Below are 20,848 nucleotides of genomic sequence, written 5' to 3' on the forward strand. Positions count from 1 at the left end.
GTTAAGGCTCTGATGTTAATCCTGCTCAGAATGAGGCAGAGCAGCAACATTTATGATGACTGCTGTAACCACCAGGTTATCTATTAGTTATTTATTTGGGGGTATGTGATCAGAAGGGAGGAAAAGTCTCTCTCTCCCTCTCTCCAGAGAAATGCTCTGGAAGGTTTGTTTAATTTTACTTTGGAAAGCAAACAACATTTGGAAACCATGAATTTTTTTGCAAGCTGTAATTGTTACTTATTGGCTAACTCCAATCAGCACCTCTCAGGCAAATGGACATTTATCACATTTTTACCTATGGAAGACAGGCAGGTACCAAGTACCTCATCCATATTATTCTACCCACATAAACACAGAGAAACTTCCTCATTGAAGAGGTGTGCTCTGCCACTTGTGTTTTTCTTCTCTCTTCATAGCAGTTAGGATGAGAACTCAGCTCCTGGTTCTTAATCTGGGACCAAGAGCACCTTTCTCTCCCTTTCCTCTTAAGGCTATTTTACTTAATCTTTTGTGGCGAAAAAAAATAATCTCCAAATACGTACTAGATTAGAGACAGTCCATCCACATCTACTATTGAGGATCATGGCAATATCAAGACAACTCTATTGCATTTTTGTTGTCTATCCTATTGTTATGTTATTAGGACCCCTCTTTTAATGCATTTCATCATCCAAGAAATGGAACAATTAATTTTAAGTGTAAATGTTTATTTTTTAATATCTAAAACATCTACTCATTTGTAGGCTAGAAAAGATACAGGAAAAAAATCAAGGAAAACAAGTCAACGAGGTATAAGGTCATAGGATTTTTTTTTAAATGAGTTCCTGTGCTAATGTTAATATAAAATATTAACCAAGAATGGACACAGTAAAAAACAAATGTTTGGATTTGGCTGTAGGGTCAAATAGAAAACAAATGTTATATAAATAAATAGCTAATAGCTGAACAAAAGTTATTCTTGATTTTCAGAATCTTAAGCCACCTTCCTCAGAAGTAGAGGTCACTTTCTTCAGTTGATAATGAATGATGGCAAGCTTTGAAAAACTTTACTTGTAGATTCCTTACTTTTTGTGTGAGACTTTTCCTTTTTTACCTAGGCGGGGGGGGGGGGGGGGGGGGGGGGCGGGGGAGGAAGGGAAATCAAGAGAAATGAGAACTATGAGTTCTTTTCTTTGAATGGATACCATTCTCTTTAACTCCACTGGGAATTATATAATAATGCTTCAGCCCTGGAAGCATCTTAGACAACAAGATCTGAATTAATTACTGCATGCACAGGAATGCTGGAAGAGGAAGGGTTAAGCCTAACATGGTTCCCTACAAAGAGACAACATAAATATCTATTGCAATGAGCTTTTGCTGATATTAATTTTAATACAATGCACCTCTTCCTTGCTCCAGGTTATAAATACACATATGGACATGCTTAGAAGACTGAAGTGCAGATAATCATGAAGCAAGCAGTTGAACTATGTTTCCACAAAACAGTGTTGCGTTACCCCACGTTTTTGTAGTGTCAATGCTCTGTCCACCTGCCATGTTCTGTTTTTTTTTTTTTAAATCAGATAATATCCTCAAGAAAGGGACTCAGAGTCCTTACCTGCCTGCACAGCACCATGAATGCCATGCATTCTAGCTGTAGCTAATACAATTGTATGCTTAGCTTCACCAGAATCATAAATGAAACAGAAGGACTTACCTGCAGATTTTTTTCCTCATCCTGCGTTGTGTATCATCACCAGGTAGCTTGAAGCCTTGAGCAGCTGGAACAGAGGCCCCACCTTATTATATATTACTGCAATTCATGCAAGTGCCATTCATACTGGATTCAGACTCTGGCTCTGAACTGAACTCCGGCATCCTTTGGTACTGATTTCTTTTGGTTAGTTTTAAAACGCTGGTCCATATAAAACATGTGCTTTTGTTATTTTGGCTATTCATTATCCATTCTGATGAACAGCAATTAATACACTTTTCTTGGAACTTTTGTACAAAAGGGCATAACTATTAGTTTGTCTGTGTGTGGATATTTTATTTTGTAGTAGTACTGTGGATTTAATAAACCATGGAAAAACACTCTTTTCTGAAATAAGACTGCCCACTCAAATTTATTCTACAATACCTCTCCTACCGTAAACCCAAACCTACATATTCTGGAATGACTTGTATGTAAATAAGCACTTAGCTCATACCAGATGTGAAAGAAGAAAAACACTTTGGGCTGAACTCCCAGAAAAAGAGACATTTCTATTGGATCAAATGCTAAGAAAGTTGAAAGCAACCACCACACTTCTCTTTTTGTTCTTGTTGCCAGAAATGAATTAATGTAATGAATTAGTTGTAAAAGCTGATGTGGAGAGAAACAGGAGGGGCCGGATTCTCTACAGCCCTGTGGCATGTCTACTCATCTATACCAATAAAAGGAAGCACAACATGACCACAGTCTGGTTTGGTCATGGTTTACAGTGCAGGATAGGAAGAGTTAGACCTTTGTCCATAAAAGCATCGTTGCAAAGCCTACAATGTATTTCTAATGGAGCAAGACTTATTAGGGCTGTATATTTCAGCGAGAGGATCAAACATCTTTATTTCTTTTGAACACACCTAGCCATATAATATAGGACCACTAGATATTTAAGAGATAGAGAAGTGAATACTTGACAAACGTTACATAAATCTGTCCTAGCCAAGGCTCTCTTCCACAGATAACCTTTAACAAGTGAGGCCATGGCAAGACTGTAGAGGACAGCTCCAATTATATCATACTTGCAAGGGTGCAAGGTCAAGGACCATAGAAGCTGAGGAAGTACAGAACTCCACATGAAAGGCCCTGAGCTCTCACAGACCCCCATGAGAATTTGCTGAAACAAATAGAGTGGCTCTTATAGCTTATTTGTTGTATGGGTAGGCAAATCCTGCGTGACCACATACAAACTCCAGGAACAAGTCATTGTCGTGATTTCCTCTACTGTCTCTTCCTCTCTATTATATTGGGTTGTATGTACAAGTACATAATAGCACATACTAAAGCCTATTGTTTAAAGACATTTACTAAGTGAATTCCAAAATGTGAACTGTAAAGGTGTTCAGTTAGTATGGTTAGAAACGCAATGAAGGGATGAAATAACTACTGTATTAGAGCAGAATATATGTTATGACTTCCCAAGTGAACAGCTGATCAGGCCATTCATCTTCTCAACTTACCTGCAGATTACAGCACTGGATAATACTGCATTCAAGCCGCATACAATAGGTAAACTAAGGACAGGGATTCATTTTTTCAAAGCTCAACTATGAATTCTCTTGGTTTCATGTTTTAACTCAACTTTAACATTATCTAACTCGTAATATTATAGTATAATATAATGCCTACTTGCCCCATTATGCTAGAAGTTTAACAAACAGATAAGAAGACATGGTCCCTACCCCGAAGAGAACATCACAGTAACTTTTTTTTTGGTGATTTAATCATAATATCAACAACTTTATCAAAAATTACAAAACTGATATTAAAAAAATTTCTAATTCTTAGTAAGACTAGAATGGGTTTCTTTTTTAAAAAATAGAAAAGCATTTTATGCTACTGCTCTTCTGGAATTCTCACATTACAACCCTACATAGCAAAATACAAACTGTAACTAAGAAAGGTAGTATGTCTAAGGTAATTCAGTCCACCATGAGCCCTCTAATACTTCTATACCAAACTCAGGGACTTCAAAATAATATTGCATTACTTATAAATCTTCTGCAAAACTGACTTAGCAAATCATTTAATATTTGATGTATTATTTTTGTTTTGTTTTTTAAAAAAACCCAGAACCTCAAACCTTAGACTGAGAGTATAGCAGACCTGGGACATCAGAGATGTGTTATTTTTACTACGTGGATATTATTTTCATGGCTGGTCCATCCAAGCAATAACTTTTTGTCAGAGTGGGAATATGAAGAAAATCCATTGAAATGAATGGAAATATTTTTCTTTAATGGTGTTCACAAAATGCGCCATGATAGAAAGAGGAATAATTCCTTTGATTTTATGTCATTTGGAAAAAAAACAACATGCCACAACCCACTTAAATAAAGCGCAATAAATAAATAAATACATAAATAATATAGAGGATACTTACTTACATCCTCAAAGAACCACACAAAAATTAACTAATCTAATCAGATACTAATTTTTTGTGGGCCCACTTTACTCAGTCACTTAAAATTTCCATGCCAAATTAATGACAATAAAGTATCATTCCACTTTCCATAATGGGGTATTTTTCACCCTTTAAATATAGGAGTTCTCTCTTAAATTAGAAACTAGGCAAAAAGTATCTTTAAAATTTCTCATTTTAAGTCTTCTATTAGAAAAAATATAGATTTTTTAAACAAAAAATAATAATGAGGAAAGAAGGGTTGGGCCTCCATCAAAAAAGTATATTATGCTTTAATGCAAAGAGAAAGAAATGGCTCTATGGGCAAAATTCAAGTATGAGTGACCAGTTTTTTAATTGTAAAGTAGGTGCAACATTTTTTAAAATGTTACAACACTGCATGACCTGTAATGCTCACAATATTTACATTAACTGCTTACATGAAACCATAAAAACTCTAAAAGAGAAAAAAATCTGTATGGACTGAAACAAACTACTCCTAGCACCCACATCAATGCCATTATTAACCAATGAAATCAAGTGCACAAAAATACTTTACATAGTCTACTAATGTAAAGTATACACTGGTGAGAGAGTACAAACCTAATTAGTTAAAATGCCAAAAAGAAGGATTGGTCAATACAAACTCAGTTTTAGGACCGAAAAGCAAAAGGTAAAAACCAAACTAAATATGAACACACACGCATACACATGCGCGCATACACGCACACACACACACACGTGTATTTATGAATAAAAAACATCAGTATAGACAAAACAGCAGAAAAGCAGGCTGGTACGGAAAATGGACAACATTAACTCTTTAAACGTAACAAACACATCAACTTGTAACAAAAAAGTGTCAACTAAACTACACAAAAAATCACTTCACATGAGTTTGCATGTAGGACCATGGCAGGCCACCCTGCCATTACACGAAAGACAAATGAACCTACCCAGTAGAAGGAAGGGTTCCTGCCTCCAGGCCACTGTAGCTTAGTGTAGCTAATTGCATTCCATCAGGTTGGGGTGGGGGGAAAAAAGGAATAAGAGCTGTCTGTATGAGACATGAAAAAGTAGATTAGCCCAGTGGTAGTGCTTTGTGCTGTGGCACAGGAGAGCTGAGTTTGGGGATGTCCTCAGGTCTCTGTCCTCTGGGTCAAAACCATGCCGGGCAGATAAAGGATTTTGGGCTAAGGGGAAAGTGAATGGTGAGAGAAAGGGTTACTCCTTGAACAAGTGCCAACTATCAGTTATCAGGAGAGTGGCAACATTATCAGCCTTACAGAATGCTGATTACTAACAGTCTTTGTAAATTTGCCACTTCAAGGAAAAAGTGTTAAAAAATGGTGGCTCCCAGATGAAGAGTTGGGAGTTAAGGACTCCATCCTGGGACCAGGCCAGGTGGGATAAGTTACTTTGGGTAGCCTGGAAGACGATGTGCACTGTTGCTGCCATCACCACCACCACCACCACCATCACCACCACCACTGTGAAAAGAACACTGAAATGCTGTTGCGCTACACTTCCTTTTAACCTCGTTTTTTACAATGGCTCATAGTTTTAGATTTGAATATTTTTAGTGTATTGTTTTCTACATATGTTTCACATTTTTCACTTAATATAACATAAATAATTTGGTTAATAGATTTAACCTGCACATTTCAGCCACATTAATATATATAAGAATCTGTTAATGGTATAAATAATTCTTTTTAAATAAAATAAATCTGATATGTTACATAATACTGATAAAAATTATTGTTACTAAGAATTTTGTAAGCCACCTTTAATTTCTAGTTATTAATACTGTAAGCTGGATGCTAAAATTATTTTTTTTAGAAACACTGGAATAGGCCCTTTTATTTTACTGCAAAATCAAACTGTAATTAACCTTAACACTTATCGTGATTTCAGAATGGGGCCACAGCCCCCATATACATAAACTGAATATTTAATTGATTAAACGTAAGCTAAGAAGCCTAGGGATTTTTTGAGGGTTTAAAGTTACTGATGATACAAATGGTTTAGTTTAGCAGATGGCTATCAAACTTCAACTATAAAAATGGCTGACTAAAATATTCCATCTAAATTTTGTAATAAAATCTACAGCATTCTACTTTAAAACTTAAGTAAATAAAAATGCAACCAATAGTTGCAGCTTTTGAATTCTTAATTAGACCTGTGATCCCACATCCCTTTAGGAATCTGCAAGGTTGCACTCTCCTACAGAGACCTGAAATGGAGTACAGTACTTCCAGGCAAGGTTCATTCCAAACAGACAATATAAATGAACACTCAGTGGTGTGAAGTGTATGTCATAATTAAGGTATTACATAATCATGCCTTTTCTCTGCTGTTAAATACAAAAACAGCATCTTTTACATTATCATATAAAAGCATTTAGGCTGTATTTTTATTTATCACTTTACACTGGTAGTCTCTTGTATGTGTACTCAATAGAAACCAAAGAATTTTGTACACTATTTTTTTGTACAATAAAAGATAAAGTGTGCATTAGGTACGCTTGTACATGACAATATTGTACAATATTTACATATCAGATATCACCATGAAATTCTGTATTATCTATATACACAATGAAAATTTCTCAGAAACATTTGGACTATTTCTTATAATCACAATTTTAGAATTATAGAAAAAAATCAGTAATCATCTGACATTGTTACTGTAACCTTTCAAGAATTCTGATTGGTTTATCCAGCAATAACTATCCCTCTTGATCAACAAAAATATTTTACCACTATTTCATTTAGCACCCTGCGATGGTGTCTATCTGTCTCAATATAAATATTGATATAATTACATCTATATCAATACCTATATAAAGATTTATGTGCATGTTCATTTTGATAAGTACTGGACCAGCAACAAAGACATTCAATGTTATCTAGAGATCTTCCTCCTCTTGGGTTTTGGGGGCTTCACCTGTCTGTCTCCCTGTGGGATTTGGTGGACCTAAAAAATAAGTATAATCAAAGGTTAGCATGGAGTACTAGGGAAAGGAACCTGCCAATGATAGATGAATTCAAGTATTTTTGACAAATACTTTGGCTAACTGGGTAATACAGTTCTTACTTCTTGATTTTCATGTGAAGAACAGAATATTAAAATCCTGGTGGGGGTTGAACATTTATGCTATAGTCTGGACCTCTCAAGTCTCAGAAGAAAGGTACCATTTACATTAATTAAACAATAGTATACCAGGAACTAAATCACAAAGCATTAATAATATCAAGCTCTAGGAGCAAGGAGTTTAAGAATATAGAGACAACAACAGAAAATCGAATATAGAAATGAATAGAGACCAATACCTTTAACATGGACCTTACTTTTTAGGGATAGCTTATTTTTAGCTAGCTATTTACACCAAAATATCAAGGACTATTATTACAATTTCAGGTTGAACAGTGGATTATTAATTAGCAAATGAGAATGTTTTTCCATCATCTATTGTTTTCCATTCAATGCTTGTTATTTGTTCTAAGCTGAAAGCCAGGAGGAAAGATCATGACATAAAGCTCAAAACACATTTACAACCCAGCTACAAGAAATCAAATGCAAAAAGTACGTATTGCTGTCTTATATAGAATACCACCACCATCTGTTGGTAGGAATGAGGTTGTGTATTCTGAAATGCAATGAATAGATTGAGAAAATTACAAACCCTTGAATACTGTGAAGTGTTTCTTTAAATTACCCATTATATTTTCTAAGGCAGCTAGAAGTTGTGTTATATTTACTGTGTGTTACTGCTAGTGTCAATTTCTTTGCAAGTCAGTGTGTCCTATATACATCTATTAATATTTCTGTCTGAACAGTGTACATTAAAAAAAAGCTTATTTCAAAACAGAAAAAGAATGTCATTGAGTTTGCAATAATTTTCTGGTCTTGTTATTCTGATCAAAATATTTATGAAAAGAAAGCTCATCTTGATGAAGTTTTGTGACAAAACTAGTAAGATAGAACTAATGACTAATTCTGAGCTACAGCTAACACAGTGTTATTTTATGATACAAAATTTATGATACATCAGACTTGTCCACGCAAAACAACCAACCAGATGAGGAAACCGTATTACAGCATAATTAGCATAGTTGCCCCAATTCATTTATAGCATGCAGCTGTTGTACTTAGGTTGCACATCAGTATGAAATCTGTTTGACAGGGGTACAATAAAAATTGTCCAGTTTATGAATTTTAACTGTTATGTAGTGAGGTTAGGAGGCAGCTGTTCCTAACCAGACTCTTTAGCTTTGTTTTTATTTCTGGGGTAGGTGGACATAGTTCTATAGCCAGACCAACTGCAAAACTTCTACTGACTTTGATGAAAATCCAGTCTCCTTTTTACGTTAAAAAAGAAAAGGGAAAATAATCCAGTGTCAATTTTCTCAGCCTCTCAAAGCAGGTAACTTGAGTTACTAAGCAGATTCTCTAATATTTCTAGTTGATTCTAAAATTAATGCTTAAGTCAAGATCCTGCAAAGATGTTTGCACTTGCTTAATTTTATCTACTGCAAGCAGTTCCACTGAAGCCTTACCAGTTGTAAATAACAAGCATGTGCGAGGTCTTTTTACGACTAAGTCTTGTAACAATAGGAATAACTTTTTTTTCTTTGAGTACTTGAATCTTATAGCATTTGTTATTATCCAAAATATTTATTAGATGTTTTTGGTATGTCTAATGTCATGTAATATATTATATTTTTATTCACTTTTATATCTCATGGACAAATAAAGAAATTGTTTCAATGTTTTATTACATGATGTGGATACAATTGTAAATGAGAGATTTATGATGTCTGTGTGACAAAACAGAAATGGAAACAAGAAATAAAACAAGCACCAAATTTAAGAATTAAGGGTGTTCAACTTATTTTTATGAGAATATCTTTAATTTCATATTAGATTAAGTTTATTCAGTGGTGAGTCATAATATAAACACTGATCGTCTTAATGTTGTTTCAACATCTTTCTACTCAAAACTGGAGGAGAAATGAGCAGAATCTTGCAATCCCTACTACAACCAAAAATTAGGGAGCTCACTGGGAGTTAAAGTACTGTTCCAAGTATTGGTAAAATTCATATCTGATGTACACTGAGTACCTAACACTGTTTACAATCCAAGTGAATTTTAAACCTTTTCCAACATTATGAAACAATAAGATGAACAGTAATACAAATGTTTTATTGAAAACTATAAATAAAAAAACCAATAAAATCCAGGTTTATACTGAAAAAGAACAAATGTAGTAAAAACTATTACTAAAAACCAAAGAGACTTACATTCCCAGACATTTTGTCTAGTTCGCTCATGGCCTCATGAATAGCAGCTTCTAAATGGTTATTTAGCTTCCCACTTCTAAGATTTAAAAGAGAGAGAGAGGGAGAGAGAGCGCGATTAATACTGTCAATGATTCTTTATAACGGAAATATCCCATTTTAAAAGACTGTAGACAATAGAAACAAAATGCATAAATAGGCCATATTCTACTAATTTCAATCAGTGCACAGAAATCTTTGGTGAAAAAAGATAAAGAGTACATGGTGTCCTTTTATGTGCTTTTAAAATAAAGTTGTGTGTTGTCATTTTACTCTCTTATTATTAAAGAAATAACTTCAATGAGTTAAACATTAGGAATTATAATTTCCAGATGAGATAACACATTTATAAACAACACACAACAGCACATCATTAGTACCTCTTTATATGCTGCATTGGCTCTTTGTGGTTATGCATGGTATGCAATTTGAATTTACAGTAAAGTTAAAGATATACTCCCCCACCCTTTGGTTTGGAAAAGAACAGCTCTATCACGATGGACTGAGAACAATCCAAATGCACACCAGAAAAACTGCCATTCCCTTGTGGGAGCAATTCAACTATTTTGGGCTTCTTCAAAGCATAGAAGAATATCTGACTTACCCTTAATGCTGGATTGCCTTTACCTGCCTCACTCTGCATGCAAAGCTAGATTTATTCTGTAGCTGGAGGCTACATTTGTATTTCACAAGAAAAATGGAAGCTAACTTCCACCTGGACAATGACAGTGAGCATTCTGCAAGGTCATGCCTTCCCTCAACCTAAGCATTGAAGTTTAAATGTCTTTTCTAACTTTAACTAGCCACTGGAACATGAGTCCCATAGTCACTGTAAAACCTGGCAGTTGCTCACTGCCAACTGATTGCTTTAGTTCTTGTTTATTATTCTTATTAAAACATTTTCTGAATTCAAACACTAAGCTCAGAGCTCTGGGTGGTATTTTTGTTGCTTCATGACTGGCTCTCCAGAGAGCATCAACTCTTCAAAGAGTATTTCTATTCAAGTTATTATAAGTTATATCCGTTATAATAATAGCCATCTTTTGTAGATAATATTTTTGGGATTTATGCTTAAAAACAATATTATTGGGTCTTATTTTTCCTACTGACCAAAATAAATAAAATGGAAAACCCAGATATTGTACTTTGTGACTTACTTAAAGAAGTCAACATGAAAAAAATCAAATGAATTTGAGAGGTGAGATGCTGACTCCTACAGATAAGAAACAGATTATATGCCTAACTCAGCTAGTTACATGTCCCCCATTATTGTTCTATGAGCAAATCACAAATTTTTAAACATTTATCTTTGCAATACTCCTGTGTCACAATATTCTGTTCCTTTCTAAAGGAAAAGTAGGGCAAAGAGAGACTTAGCACAGTTGTTGAAGTTCACAAAAGAAAGCTCTGGCAGGACAAGGAACAGAAAATGATTGTCACAAGGCCCAAAACTAGTGGCCAAATCAATGGGGCTATCATTCCTTTCCTTCACCCTCCCATTGCAGAGAACCCAACTTCTACAGTGCAGTGTTTAAAAGCTTTGTGTTCCACCATCCCTTTTAAAAAAGGGAAGGCATTTACACACCTGACAAATTCTTCACCTGTGATTGAAAGCCCCATCCCCAACTAAAGATATTAATTGAGGGGTTCAAAAGGAAGACTGTCCAGACACCAACATGGAGATGTTTATGAATAACACATTTTACACTAATCCTATCCATCTCAGCAAGCATATAGTGGGCTCAGTAATGATCAAAAGCAGCTGATATATTTTGGATGGGGAGCAATCTCCTATTCATTAGCTCACAGAAAACATTCCATACCACATATGAACATCTTCCCTCAGCTATACCAAGGTTTGGACAAGTTGGAAAGTATAAAAATTCCCATTTTCCTTTTATTTATAGCATGCAATAGCATCTCTGGCACCTTATTAAGCAGAAAGAATGACAAGGTTGCTACTTCAAAGAGCTTAAAATACACTGGGACTCCACTACATAAAAAGTTGGAGAAAAGTTTGAATTAGATTAAGATTTGATTAAACCAGTGCAAAAAGCTATGTGGACACTAAACTTGATATAAAACTGGCTTATGTTGATTGAGCTCAAACTGATTAGATACCAATTTAAGCTGTATTTAAGTAAATTGCTCTCATAACAAAACTGGTCTTTATGCAAGGTTTTGCACAGCTTTAATCAAATTGCTAAAAGAATCCCCATAATCTGGCTGTCACTTGTGTAGACAATCCCTTAAATGAAATACAATCAATAGTTACGACAAATTATGAAGAAGGTTTGTTCATTCGTGAATGGGCTGGGAATTCAGATGTTGCTCTGACTGTGATACCTTTCTTGTGCATCTTCTGCCAAAAAGGGAAGTAAAATATGTGAAGGTGTGAGCCTTTATATTAATTTCTTAATACGAAAATAGCATTAAGGTGATGTTGCTGCCACATTGGAAACAACTGCTGTCGTTTCGTGTGTTGTCACTATGCACTGGTCCAATAAAAGATGGATCACCCACAAGAATTCTTGCCTCTAATATGGATATGTATTTTACTGTGCTTGCCAAGTAAATCACTGGACAGTTAAAGTGAGAATGCAGTAATTGGAAAGGCAGCATCAGACAGGAGTGTTCATTTTTAACTATATGATCTTGCATTCATAGTAGAAACACAGCAAGACTAAGGTTTCCAAATCCCATGTTTTTCCAAGCTGGCTCAGAAAGCAAGGGTTTGAATGAAAGGGTGGCAGTTAACTGTTTTCTTGCACTAGAAATCAGTCACCATATGAAGACACTGGAGCTGAGACTGGATCAAAGGCAGGCTGTCAGCAACAGGCTGATTCTTAGACATTTCTACCCAACATACCATTCATTTCAGCAGAAATTCCTAGAGAGGTAATAACATGTTTTCTTTCTAGAAAACAGATGAACACAGGAAAATGTTTTACAGGTAACTAAGCAAATTTGTCTGATAGCTAGTAACAGGCATATGTTGTATCTTGTTCAGTCTGCTTCTACCTGAAAGTTGAGATGATACTTTGGGAGAAGAGTGCTCAACAAATAAGTACCATTAGATTTTAACATGCATTTCTTTTGAAAGATTTTGTTGTTAGCTTTGTTAAATTAATTCTAAAATAAATGCCTCTATTCACTTCAGTAAAAAAAATCAAATGATAAAAACAACCCATTCTGATGTATACTAACATCTATTAAAAGTGTCTGACCTGTTAAAAACTAAAATCACACAGTAACACACAATCAGTATAAATTCATAAGAAAGACACATTTCTCATGCTGAAGACCTTATTAAATAAAAAACAAAAATCTACATTTTGGAGCTCATTTCAGGTCACTTCTTTCCCAAACAAAGGCAAAAACCATTCCACACTCTGGGGCAATCAAGATAAAGAAGTGGGGACAATACTCCTTCTTGTTTTTGCATGCTGCCAGGCTACAAGCTCCCAGCTGTCTAATAAGTCAGAGGATATAATGGTTATACAAAGACATTAGCTCAGTAAAGTACCAGATACTCAGACTATTAAGGGCTCTAAGTTTTGAAACACAATCTTTATATTCACTGTGTTCCTACATGTATTCATGAAGGGAATGCTAGGCAAATCCTTCTCCTCCCTCTGCCAATCTGATAAACTGTCAAATTTTGCTCTAAGAGTGATAGACCAACCTTTTGGGTAGTTCCTATGAAAGTATAGTGTATTAGTCTAACATCAACATATATAAAAGCTCCTGAATCCAGGCTGTCAAGTCAGCAAGCAAGACACCAGACTAAAAATTGGAAAAAAAAAATTAAATGATAATTTTAGCTTGACCAAATTATTTCCTCTCATAAAAGCTTCTGACTGCAGACAACAGAACAACTAGTTTTCATCTACAGAAGTCCTACTGATACGTTAAAAACCAAAATAAAGTTTTTATATTGAAAAGTTCTCATTTACTTCATGGATAAGATAAATAATTTTCAAATGGGACTAACTGCAGTCTGGTGTTCGGGGTATGTTGATAAAAAGCAACTACAGTAAATATATCAGGGGAGTTTCAGCTTAATTTGTTAAACAGTGTTCTGGATATGTTGGAAAAATTTCCATACATTCAATTACCTGCATCTTACACATATATTCTTTCTCTCCTTGTTATCTCAATGTGTGGTAGACTTTGTGTATTGGATGAGAATGAGTTTGCTGATATGATCTACATAAAGGAGAAAGAATAAGGGATAAAATCTTCCCCTTCCTTCATTAAAAGTTTTGATGCAGAAACTCCTGCATCATCAAGCCTCATCAGCAGTGATCAGCACACTTTCAAACAGCATGTAGTTAGAGAAACAGAATCCATTCCTTTGTCCGCTTATTTAAGAGTGTCAACAGTAAGGCACATGTGCATGTATAAAACATTGCCATGGCATGCCATACATTGTTAATGCAGTTAGATATGCCAACATAATTCACAGGAGAAATTCAGAGATTTCAAACAGACTCTATGTTGCTAAAAACATTCTGTCCTTCCCTGGCCTGAATTCTTTGCAACAGAAGAATTGCTTTTTTTTTTTTTTTAAGTCAACAAAAGAAGCGAAAATTAAGAGCTAGTCTTTTCTGAGGGGTGCCTTAAGTCTAGTGAGGGGTGCCCTGAGTCTAAAAAGGTTAAGACTCACTGATATAAAACATCTAATTTTTCAGAAGTAGCATCTGCTTCTTATCTTCTTATTGCTACTTGAGACATTTCTTAGGGTGCCTGGAGACAAGCTGGGACACAACATGATGGAGCAGACTGCTGGAGCATGGTAATTATCATGATCCAGCCAGCCTCCGTGCCTCATGCATCAGCATCCCCATGCTCAAAATGGCAGCATGGGCACTTTAAAGCTTGTTCAATGAGCTTTAGATAAAGTGCCCTGCTGCCATTTTGAACACACTGATGCACGCTGCTGATACACAAGACGGTCCAGGTGCTTTAATTAGAGCATGTGTAAAAAATGCTCTTTGTGTCCCTAGAGCCTTTGCTTTGAGGAAGAGACTCCTCCCCCATCAGTCTGTACTGCTGTGGATTACTCTTTTGCTGCCATATTCAGAATTTGAAGGCAGCATGTTCTTAATGGAGTTTTTATATTGCTGCTTCTCCAGTAGAGACCCCTCTTTACCGCCCTATATTTTGTTCTTTTGGGCCTAGTGTAATGTTAATTTATTTGAGAATTGTGTTGAGACAATCTGAGACTATAGTGAGGATATCGATTCTAGGAGAGGTTTAGTAATAGAAGTCCATTTAGTCTTGATCTTGTTATGAACCTGATGGTGTTGTACACATTTAGGTAAGCTTATTTGATAAACCAACCAACCAAAAGTGCTTACACAAGATATGACAGACAGTGATCAAATAATAAAACCCAGTCATCTGCAATGGCTTTATAATCCTGTGCATCCTATTATACCCAATTTAGGGAGCTTCTAGGAGGAGAATATGAAAAGATGCAGGCAAATGAAGTGGCTGATAGGAAGAATGAACAGGCAGAGAAAGTATTCTTTCTGCTTAGCTCTTTCTGTCAGTGTGGTAACTCCAAAAGCATCAGTTTAAAAGCTCTATATTGACGTACAGAGTAGAGGTATGGAGAAATTTGCATGGCTGTTGTTTATGTTAAATGTGTTATTTATATAAATGGCGCTTTTCAGTCCCCACAAACTGTCTTCAAAGACTTGTATCATTTGAGGAGGATTCATATTCCCTTAATAAATGACAAAGGGAGGGAGAAGAAAAAAATCCACAACTAGCAGAAGTATTTCAGCTGTACTCATTTTGGCTTATCTTCTATATAACTACATGCCTGAAGGGAAACTTACTGATGAATGACCCAATCTTTAAGGCAGAACTATAAAAATATCTTACTACTTGTGAAGCATCTTCACATCCCGACTGGCCTTCCAGGTCAAGCGGCACAAACGCAGTACCTCTTCAAAGGTACCCTGATTAAGCCATACTACATAAATGGACTAAAACAGTCAGTGTTCTTAGGTGGAATATATAGCTCAACTAAAAACCTTCACTAATAATTTGAATTAAATAGTTCTGTTTTAAGGTTATGCATCTTAAATAACTGCTTACCTTGGCATCTCCTATATAATAAAACAAATAAAAAAAACTCTAGTTGTTAACTCAAATAACTTGCAGAACAAGGGGAAAAACGGAAACAACCTACAATTTTAACTCTCTTTTCACTGTCTTCTACATAGTGTGACAGGGGGCAAGACCGTGGATGAGTTTCAAGATGGCCCACCCACCTGCCTCTATGGGGCAGTCTGCCCAGTCTTTCCTGACTTGACCTTGCTGTTTCCCTAACTGGTGGAAAATTCATGCCATTACAAGCACCAAGCGGTTCCCACAGGCCTTGGGGCTTTATCCAGGTCACGCCTTGGGTGGAAGACATGCAGTCTCTTGGGCTTCTTCCGCAAGCCTCACCTGGGTAGTGGCAAGCCAAGTTGCCAAGCTTGCCCTGGCTCTGCTCAGGGAACTCTACATAAACATACACAAACACACACTGGGCCCTTGGTCTCACATACTGGGCTCTCAGCCCTCGGTTCCTTCGCACTGGGGGCTAACTCTATGGCCCTTCATGGCCTGGGGTCTTATACCCCTAGGGGCTCAAGTGCCTTTCCCTCAGCATGCCTGGCCCCATAGTTTTTATATTCTCCACTATATAGTGGAGGCTGAGGTTTTAAGGCGCCCCTACCCGTCTTTGACCAGGGAGGTAACTGGCCTGGCATTTCCTCACCAGGCCACCCTTCCCTGGCTGGATGAAGTTTCAAGTCATACCCAGGACCAAGAGCCTCCAAACCACCCCCCGAAGCTCCTACCCTTACCTCCAAGGTGTTCCAGGAACAGCTCAGGCCAGTGTTGCCTCCCTGGCTGCTCCACCCAGACTGCTGCCTTTTTGGCCTAAGTCTGAAAATGGTCACTGCAATCAGCCACCTGGCAGCTGCCTGCTCTAGCCCTTACAGGGGTGGAGCACTATTGCTGCTCTGTCACACACAGCAAGAACCCAGAAAGATTCACAAGGATGCAAATGAGTTCAGACTCATAACCATGAATTGGACAGCACGAAAGAATGTCCAGAAACGTTTATACGAGAATATGGTCAGGGTGAAGTTGATGGTGGGACTTTAGTTCACCAGAGGATGTGAGAGGTGATACAAAATGACACATACTTCAATAAAGAGAGAGGGGATAAATTATATGGATATGGGAATGTAATGGAATGCCAGAAAGATACAACTAAGATTGATACACTTCAGTGTTACTAAATTCAGCAGTAAATGTGACATCTGACTGTTATGCCTGCAGAATGTGGCCATGAACTTGGGAACTTTAGAATATTATATAGGACTGAACCTGAAAAAACATATTCTTTATGAGCATATCTCTATGCATAGTTTTCATGTTAAAACATGAATTTGTTTTATTCCATTTGTATCAACTGCACAGGCCTACCTGACTAATATACTACTGCATTTGAGAAATCATTGTATATGTGATTCCTGCATTTCTCTAATTATACTGGTGTATGCCTTTGACAGATATTCCAGCCAAAACATCCTGACAGCAATATTCAGAGAAATACTGTGAAATGCTGTATTGCTAGATGTGATAAATTAAATGTGATAAACATGTAATGTAGACTATTCAAAGTTCCAACATTAAAGTTCAGGAAATTTCTATTTTCCTTTTTATTGTTTAGCCTCACAACAAATGCAACTATTGATGTACTTATCTGGAGAGAAACAGATAAAAAACTGTCTTAAGCAGAGATGTAGACCAAAAATTCATTGGAGATATTAAGTCTCAGGGCCAGAAAATAGCAGAATATTTTGGAATGGGTATAAATGCACAACTATCAGATTTGCCCTTGGAAAGGTCATTCACAACTGTGATTTCAGAATAAATATTAGTATATTTTGAAACTAATAAATCAGATATCTGTATTTTAGATGTCATTTTAAATGCAAACAATCAATTAGTGGTGCAATGCTAGGAACTGTTACTCATACGAACAGTCCTACTGATTACAAGGATTTGCAGGAGCAGGTGCTAGCATTATTGGATTGTTGTGTATATTAGAAATAAGCATTTGATTTCAAGCTACTTAAATCTCCATAGATCATAAGACAGATTTGTCAACAATAAGCACATTTATGTTATTCTTAAATTACTTCCACTTATTCAGACAATCCCATTCATTTCATATAGCTAAAGTAAAACAGGGGAGGCAGACATGCAGAATTAAATCCTTCTCAACATTTACAGGTTTAAAATGTAAGTATTAATTTCATTAAACCTATAGGGTATCTTCATCACCCCCACTACAGCATCTTTAATTTTAATAAGATTATGTATTCCCACAATAAAGAATTTATATATGGATTTACCCTGCAACTAAAGGCAGCATGATGCAAATATTTAGATGCCTAGCTCAAAAAAAAAGCAGTATATACTGGGCATGCAGTATGTTTTTACTACTTAAAACATTCTGTAATCAAGTTTAATATCACACTCTTTGAATTTAATCTTATTTATAAAATTAACAGCATAGCTGCATGAAATAGAACGAGGACTGAAGAAATAATCAGTTCCCCAAATATCAGTAATTCTGAAGTGATTCAACATTTTTGTTGATTGGAATAATAAAGCTGCAATTCTTCCTTTATAAAAATGCATTTTTCACCAACGTAACATGAAACACAAAACTGGGTCATGATTTCTAGTGTTATAAATTATATACTTTTTTCCAATACCCGTTTAAACACACAATTTTACTATTTAAAAAAAATGAAATAACTAAACTTAAATCATAATAGACCAAAATCATTACTATTAGGCAGTATGACCAGTTGCACATATATAAAATGAAAAAAGACAAAACCATATTTACTCAGATATGAGATGACCTCCCAATAATTACATTCTACGTATGGAAAATACATAAGTTGGTTATAATTTTCCAGGTATAGAATCTAATAATTGGAGGTTTGTGTTGAATCTGTCCCCCTCCCACTGCTACAACAGTGAATATGATTCAGATTTGTGTTTGAACCCTTCAAAAATGTACCTCCCGCAGCCGCGTCTTCTGATGAGCTCTCCCTGAGCACATGGAAACAAGAAGCAAATTTGAAAAAAACTGACCCTAAAATACAGCAATTTGCAAATAGTGTCCACAGACTTAATCTAGCCAGAGTTGATGCATTTTACCTTGTTTTTTGTTTTTTTTTAATCTGCTGCAAGTTTTAGCACAGGTACTCCATAAATGCACTTTTAGGAAACACTTCAGCACCTACTTATATATAGTACAATTTTTTAAAAAAAAATACTTATTTCTACATATATAAAAAAAATCTATATAACTGTACCCCTAACAATCCATCAAGTGACCACCATGGTTGACTTGACAGACCAAAACACACTTTGACAGTTAAATTGTTTTAGTCTCATTACAAAGTTTGCACTGCACACCTGGGCACCCACACACCCATAACCATTCCAGTACTTGTCATATTTGTGATTGTCATCGCTATCCTCACCACTGTCCTCCTTGTCATTCTCTTGGTAGGGTTTGCCTCTGAAAAGTCTGTGCCAGTCCCCTCTCTTCCATATGACGTCCGCCATCTCTTTCCTGTTATCCTCTTCTGTCTTCCTGTAGTGCCAGTACATTTCACGCAGCCCCACTTCAATACAGTCCTCAACTGTGGGATCTGACTGACTGTTTATGAGCAGGTTCCTGGCCTTCCACCACTAATATAGTTTAACTGTTAAAGGGTGTTTTTGATCTGTCAAGTGAACCACAATGGTCACAACAGGCTGTTAGAGGTACAGTTACACACACACATGTATCTTTGTTTCAAAAAAAAAAAAAAATCAGCACATTTGCTCAGTATGGGTCATGCAATTTATATTCATGCTTAGTGTTGGCTGCATTTGATCATAGTTGGTTTCCATTACTGGGAACATGCAGTTTTCAGTAGCAGCTCAAAGACAGACAATGTATTTAGTGCAGTTTCCTTGTATACAAATGTATAAATTTGTATGTGAATGTAAAATGAGGGGCTTTTATATTCCACTGGGTGGAAAAACCTGGTCTTCCTGTTTGAGAAAATATGGTAGTATGAATTGCAATTCTAAAATGCCTGTTGTCATTCTCATATAATATTAAGATACTGGTGACAATCAGAAATTGAAAAGATTATTAGATATCTGTTTTAAAGTTACCATCAATAATCCATCTGGTCATTCTCGGAATAATTTCAGTTTGGGAACCTAAAATCAGGCACATAAAACCCATTTAATTCATATTCCTATTTGAATATTAACATATGAACAACTTAGTTATCTTTATAATTCATTAAAATTACTAAGCTTGTGCTTACATTAAATATTGTTCTTCAAGATGCCTAAAATTACATCCACCTTTGAAAAGGTGTAATACTGAGTAATAGCTTCAGTTTACTTTAATTTGACAACAGAGAAAATGAACTATAATTATAGGGCACATTACTGGTCTACTGGTGAAGTACAGCCTTCTAATGCAAACAATGACCTACCTACAGCTCTTAGAGAATACTGCAAAACAGAACAAAAATCAACTGTGGTATATTTGCAAAGAGACTTCTTCAGTAACAGTGTTGCAATTTTTTACTTATGCAATCATTAAGAAATGGAAAGTGATATTTCTCCCTACAATTATAATCTGGCCATGTTAGTTAAACAACTTAAGCATATTATAAGCAGGACCAGTAGCACCACCTATTATGTCTTGTACTTTCCATTATATCTTATTCCAGCTGAAGTTTTCCATGCTGAGAATCTGCTTCAGGCTGATTTTCCCCCCAAAATTTTCAACCAAAATACTTAAGCTGTTTCAGAGGAAAAGATTAGGGAAAAATATATACTTTAACCATGTTAAAGTATTCTAGTATTTGAAAATCTTTCATGTCCCTATGCTTTGTAGTAGGGGCTTGACATGTGGCTGAGGACAGCCTTTGTGTCAGGCATGTGACTTCTGCTGTCTCCAAGAAAAGCAATGAAAAGTTGCCACCGCTACATGCCTTTCAAAAATTGCAGCATGAAGGATTTTTTTGAGCTTAGTAGCTAAAATCTGGGAAGATTCTGTACATGCTCCAGGCCAGAACATAATAGGACTTTCCTTGCAAATGCTCCTCTGGGCTGCTGTTGACTACATTGGCACTCCAGGCATTGGAACTCAAAGACTCTATGATCTAAATGCTGCCCTTGCTGCAGCTAGGCCCTGCTGCACCTAGGTAGTGTGGTGGGAGAGGGGGGAAGGGTGAGTAGGGTTCTTGAAGGAA

At 36.0% G+C, this 20,848-nt stretch overlaps 1 protein-coding gene across 6 annotated transcripts in view; it reads right to left on the reverse strand.

Annotated features, from left to right (window-relative positions):
• Nucleotides 1-1,103: 1,103 nt before the first annotated feature.
• The window catches only part of MBD5 (methyl-CpG binding domain protein 5), a 282,828-nt gene continuing 263,083 nt past the window's right edge, over nt 1,104-20,848 (reverse strand). For all 6 annotated transcript variants that reach the window (XM_090045804.1, XM_090045807.1, XM_090045806.1 and 3 more), the window contains 2 exons: nt 9,453-9,528; nt 1,104-7,124 (listed from right to left, as the gene is read on the reverse strand). In XM_090045804.1, the coding sequence (XP_089901930.1) occupies nt 7,053-7,124; nt 9,453-9,528 (148 nt within the window). In that variant the 3' untranslated portion in view covers nt 1,104-7,052. The remainder of the gene's footprint in view (nt 7,125-9,452; nt 9,529-20,848) is intronic.

Source organism: Crocodylus siamensis, chromosome 4, assembly GCF_052110815.1.
Source record: "Crocodylus siamensis isolate JL-2025a chromosome 4, ASM5211081v1, whole genome shotgun sequence".
Lineage (NCBI taxonomy): Eukaryota > Metazoa > Chordata > Crocodylia > Crocodylidae > Crocodylus > Crocodylus siamensis.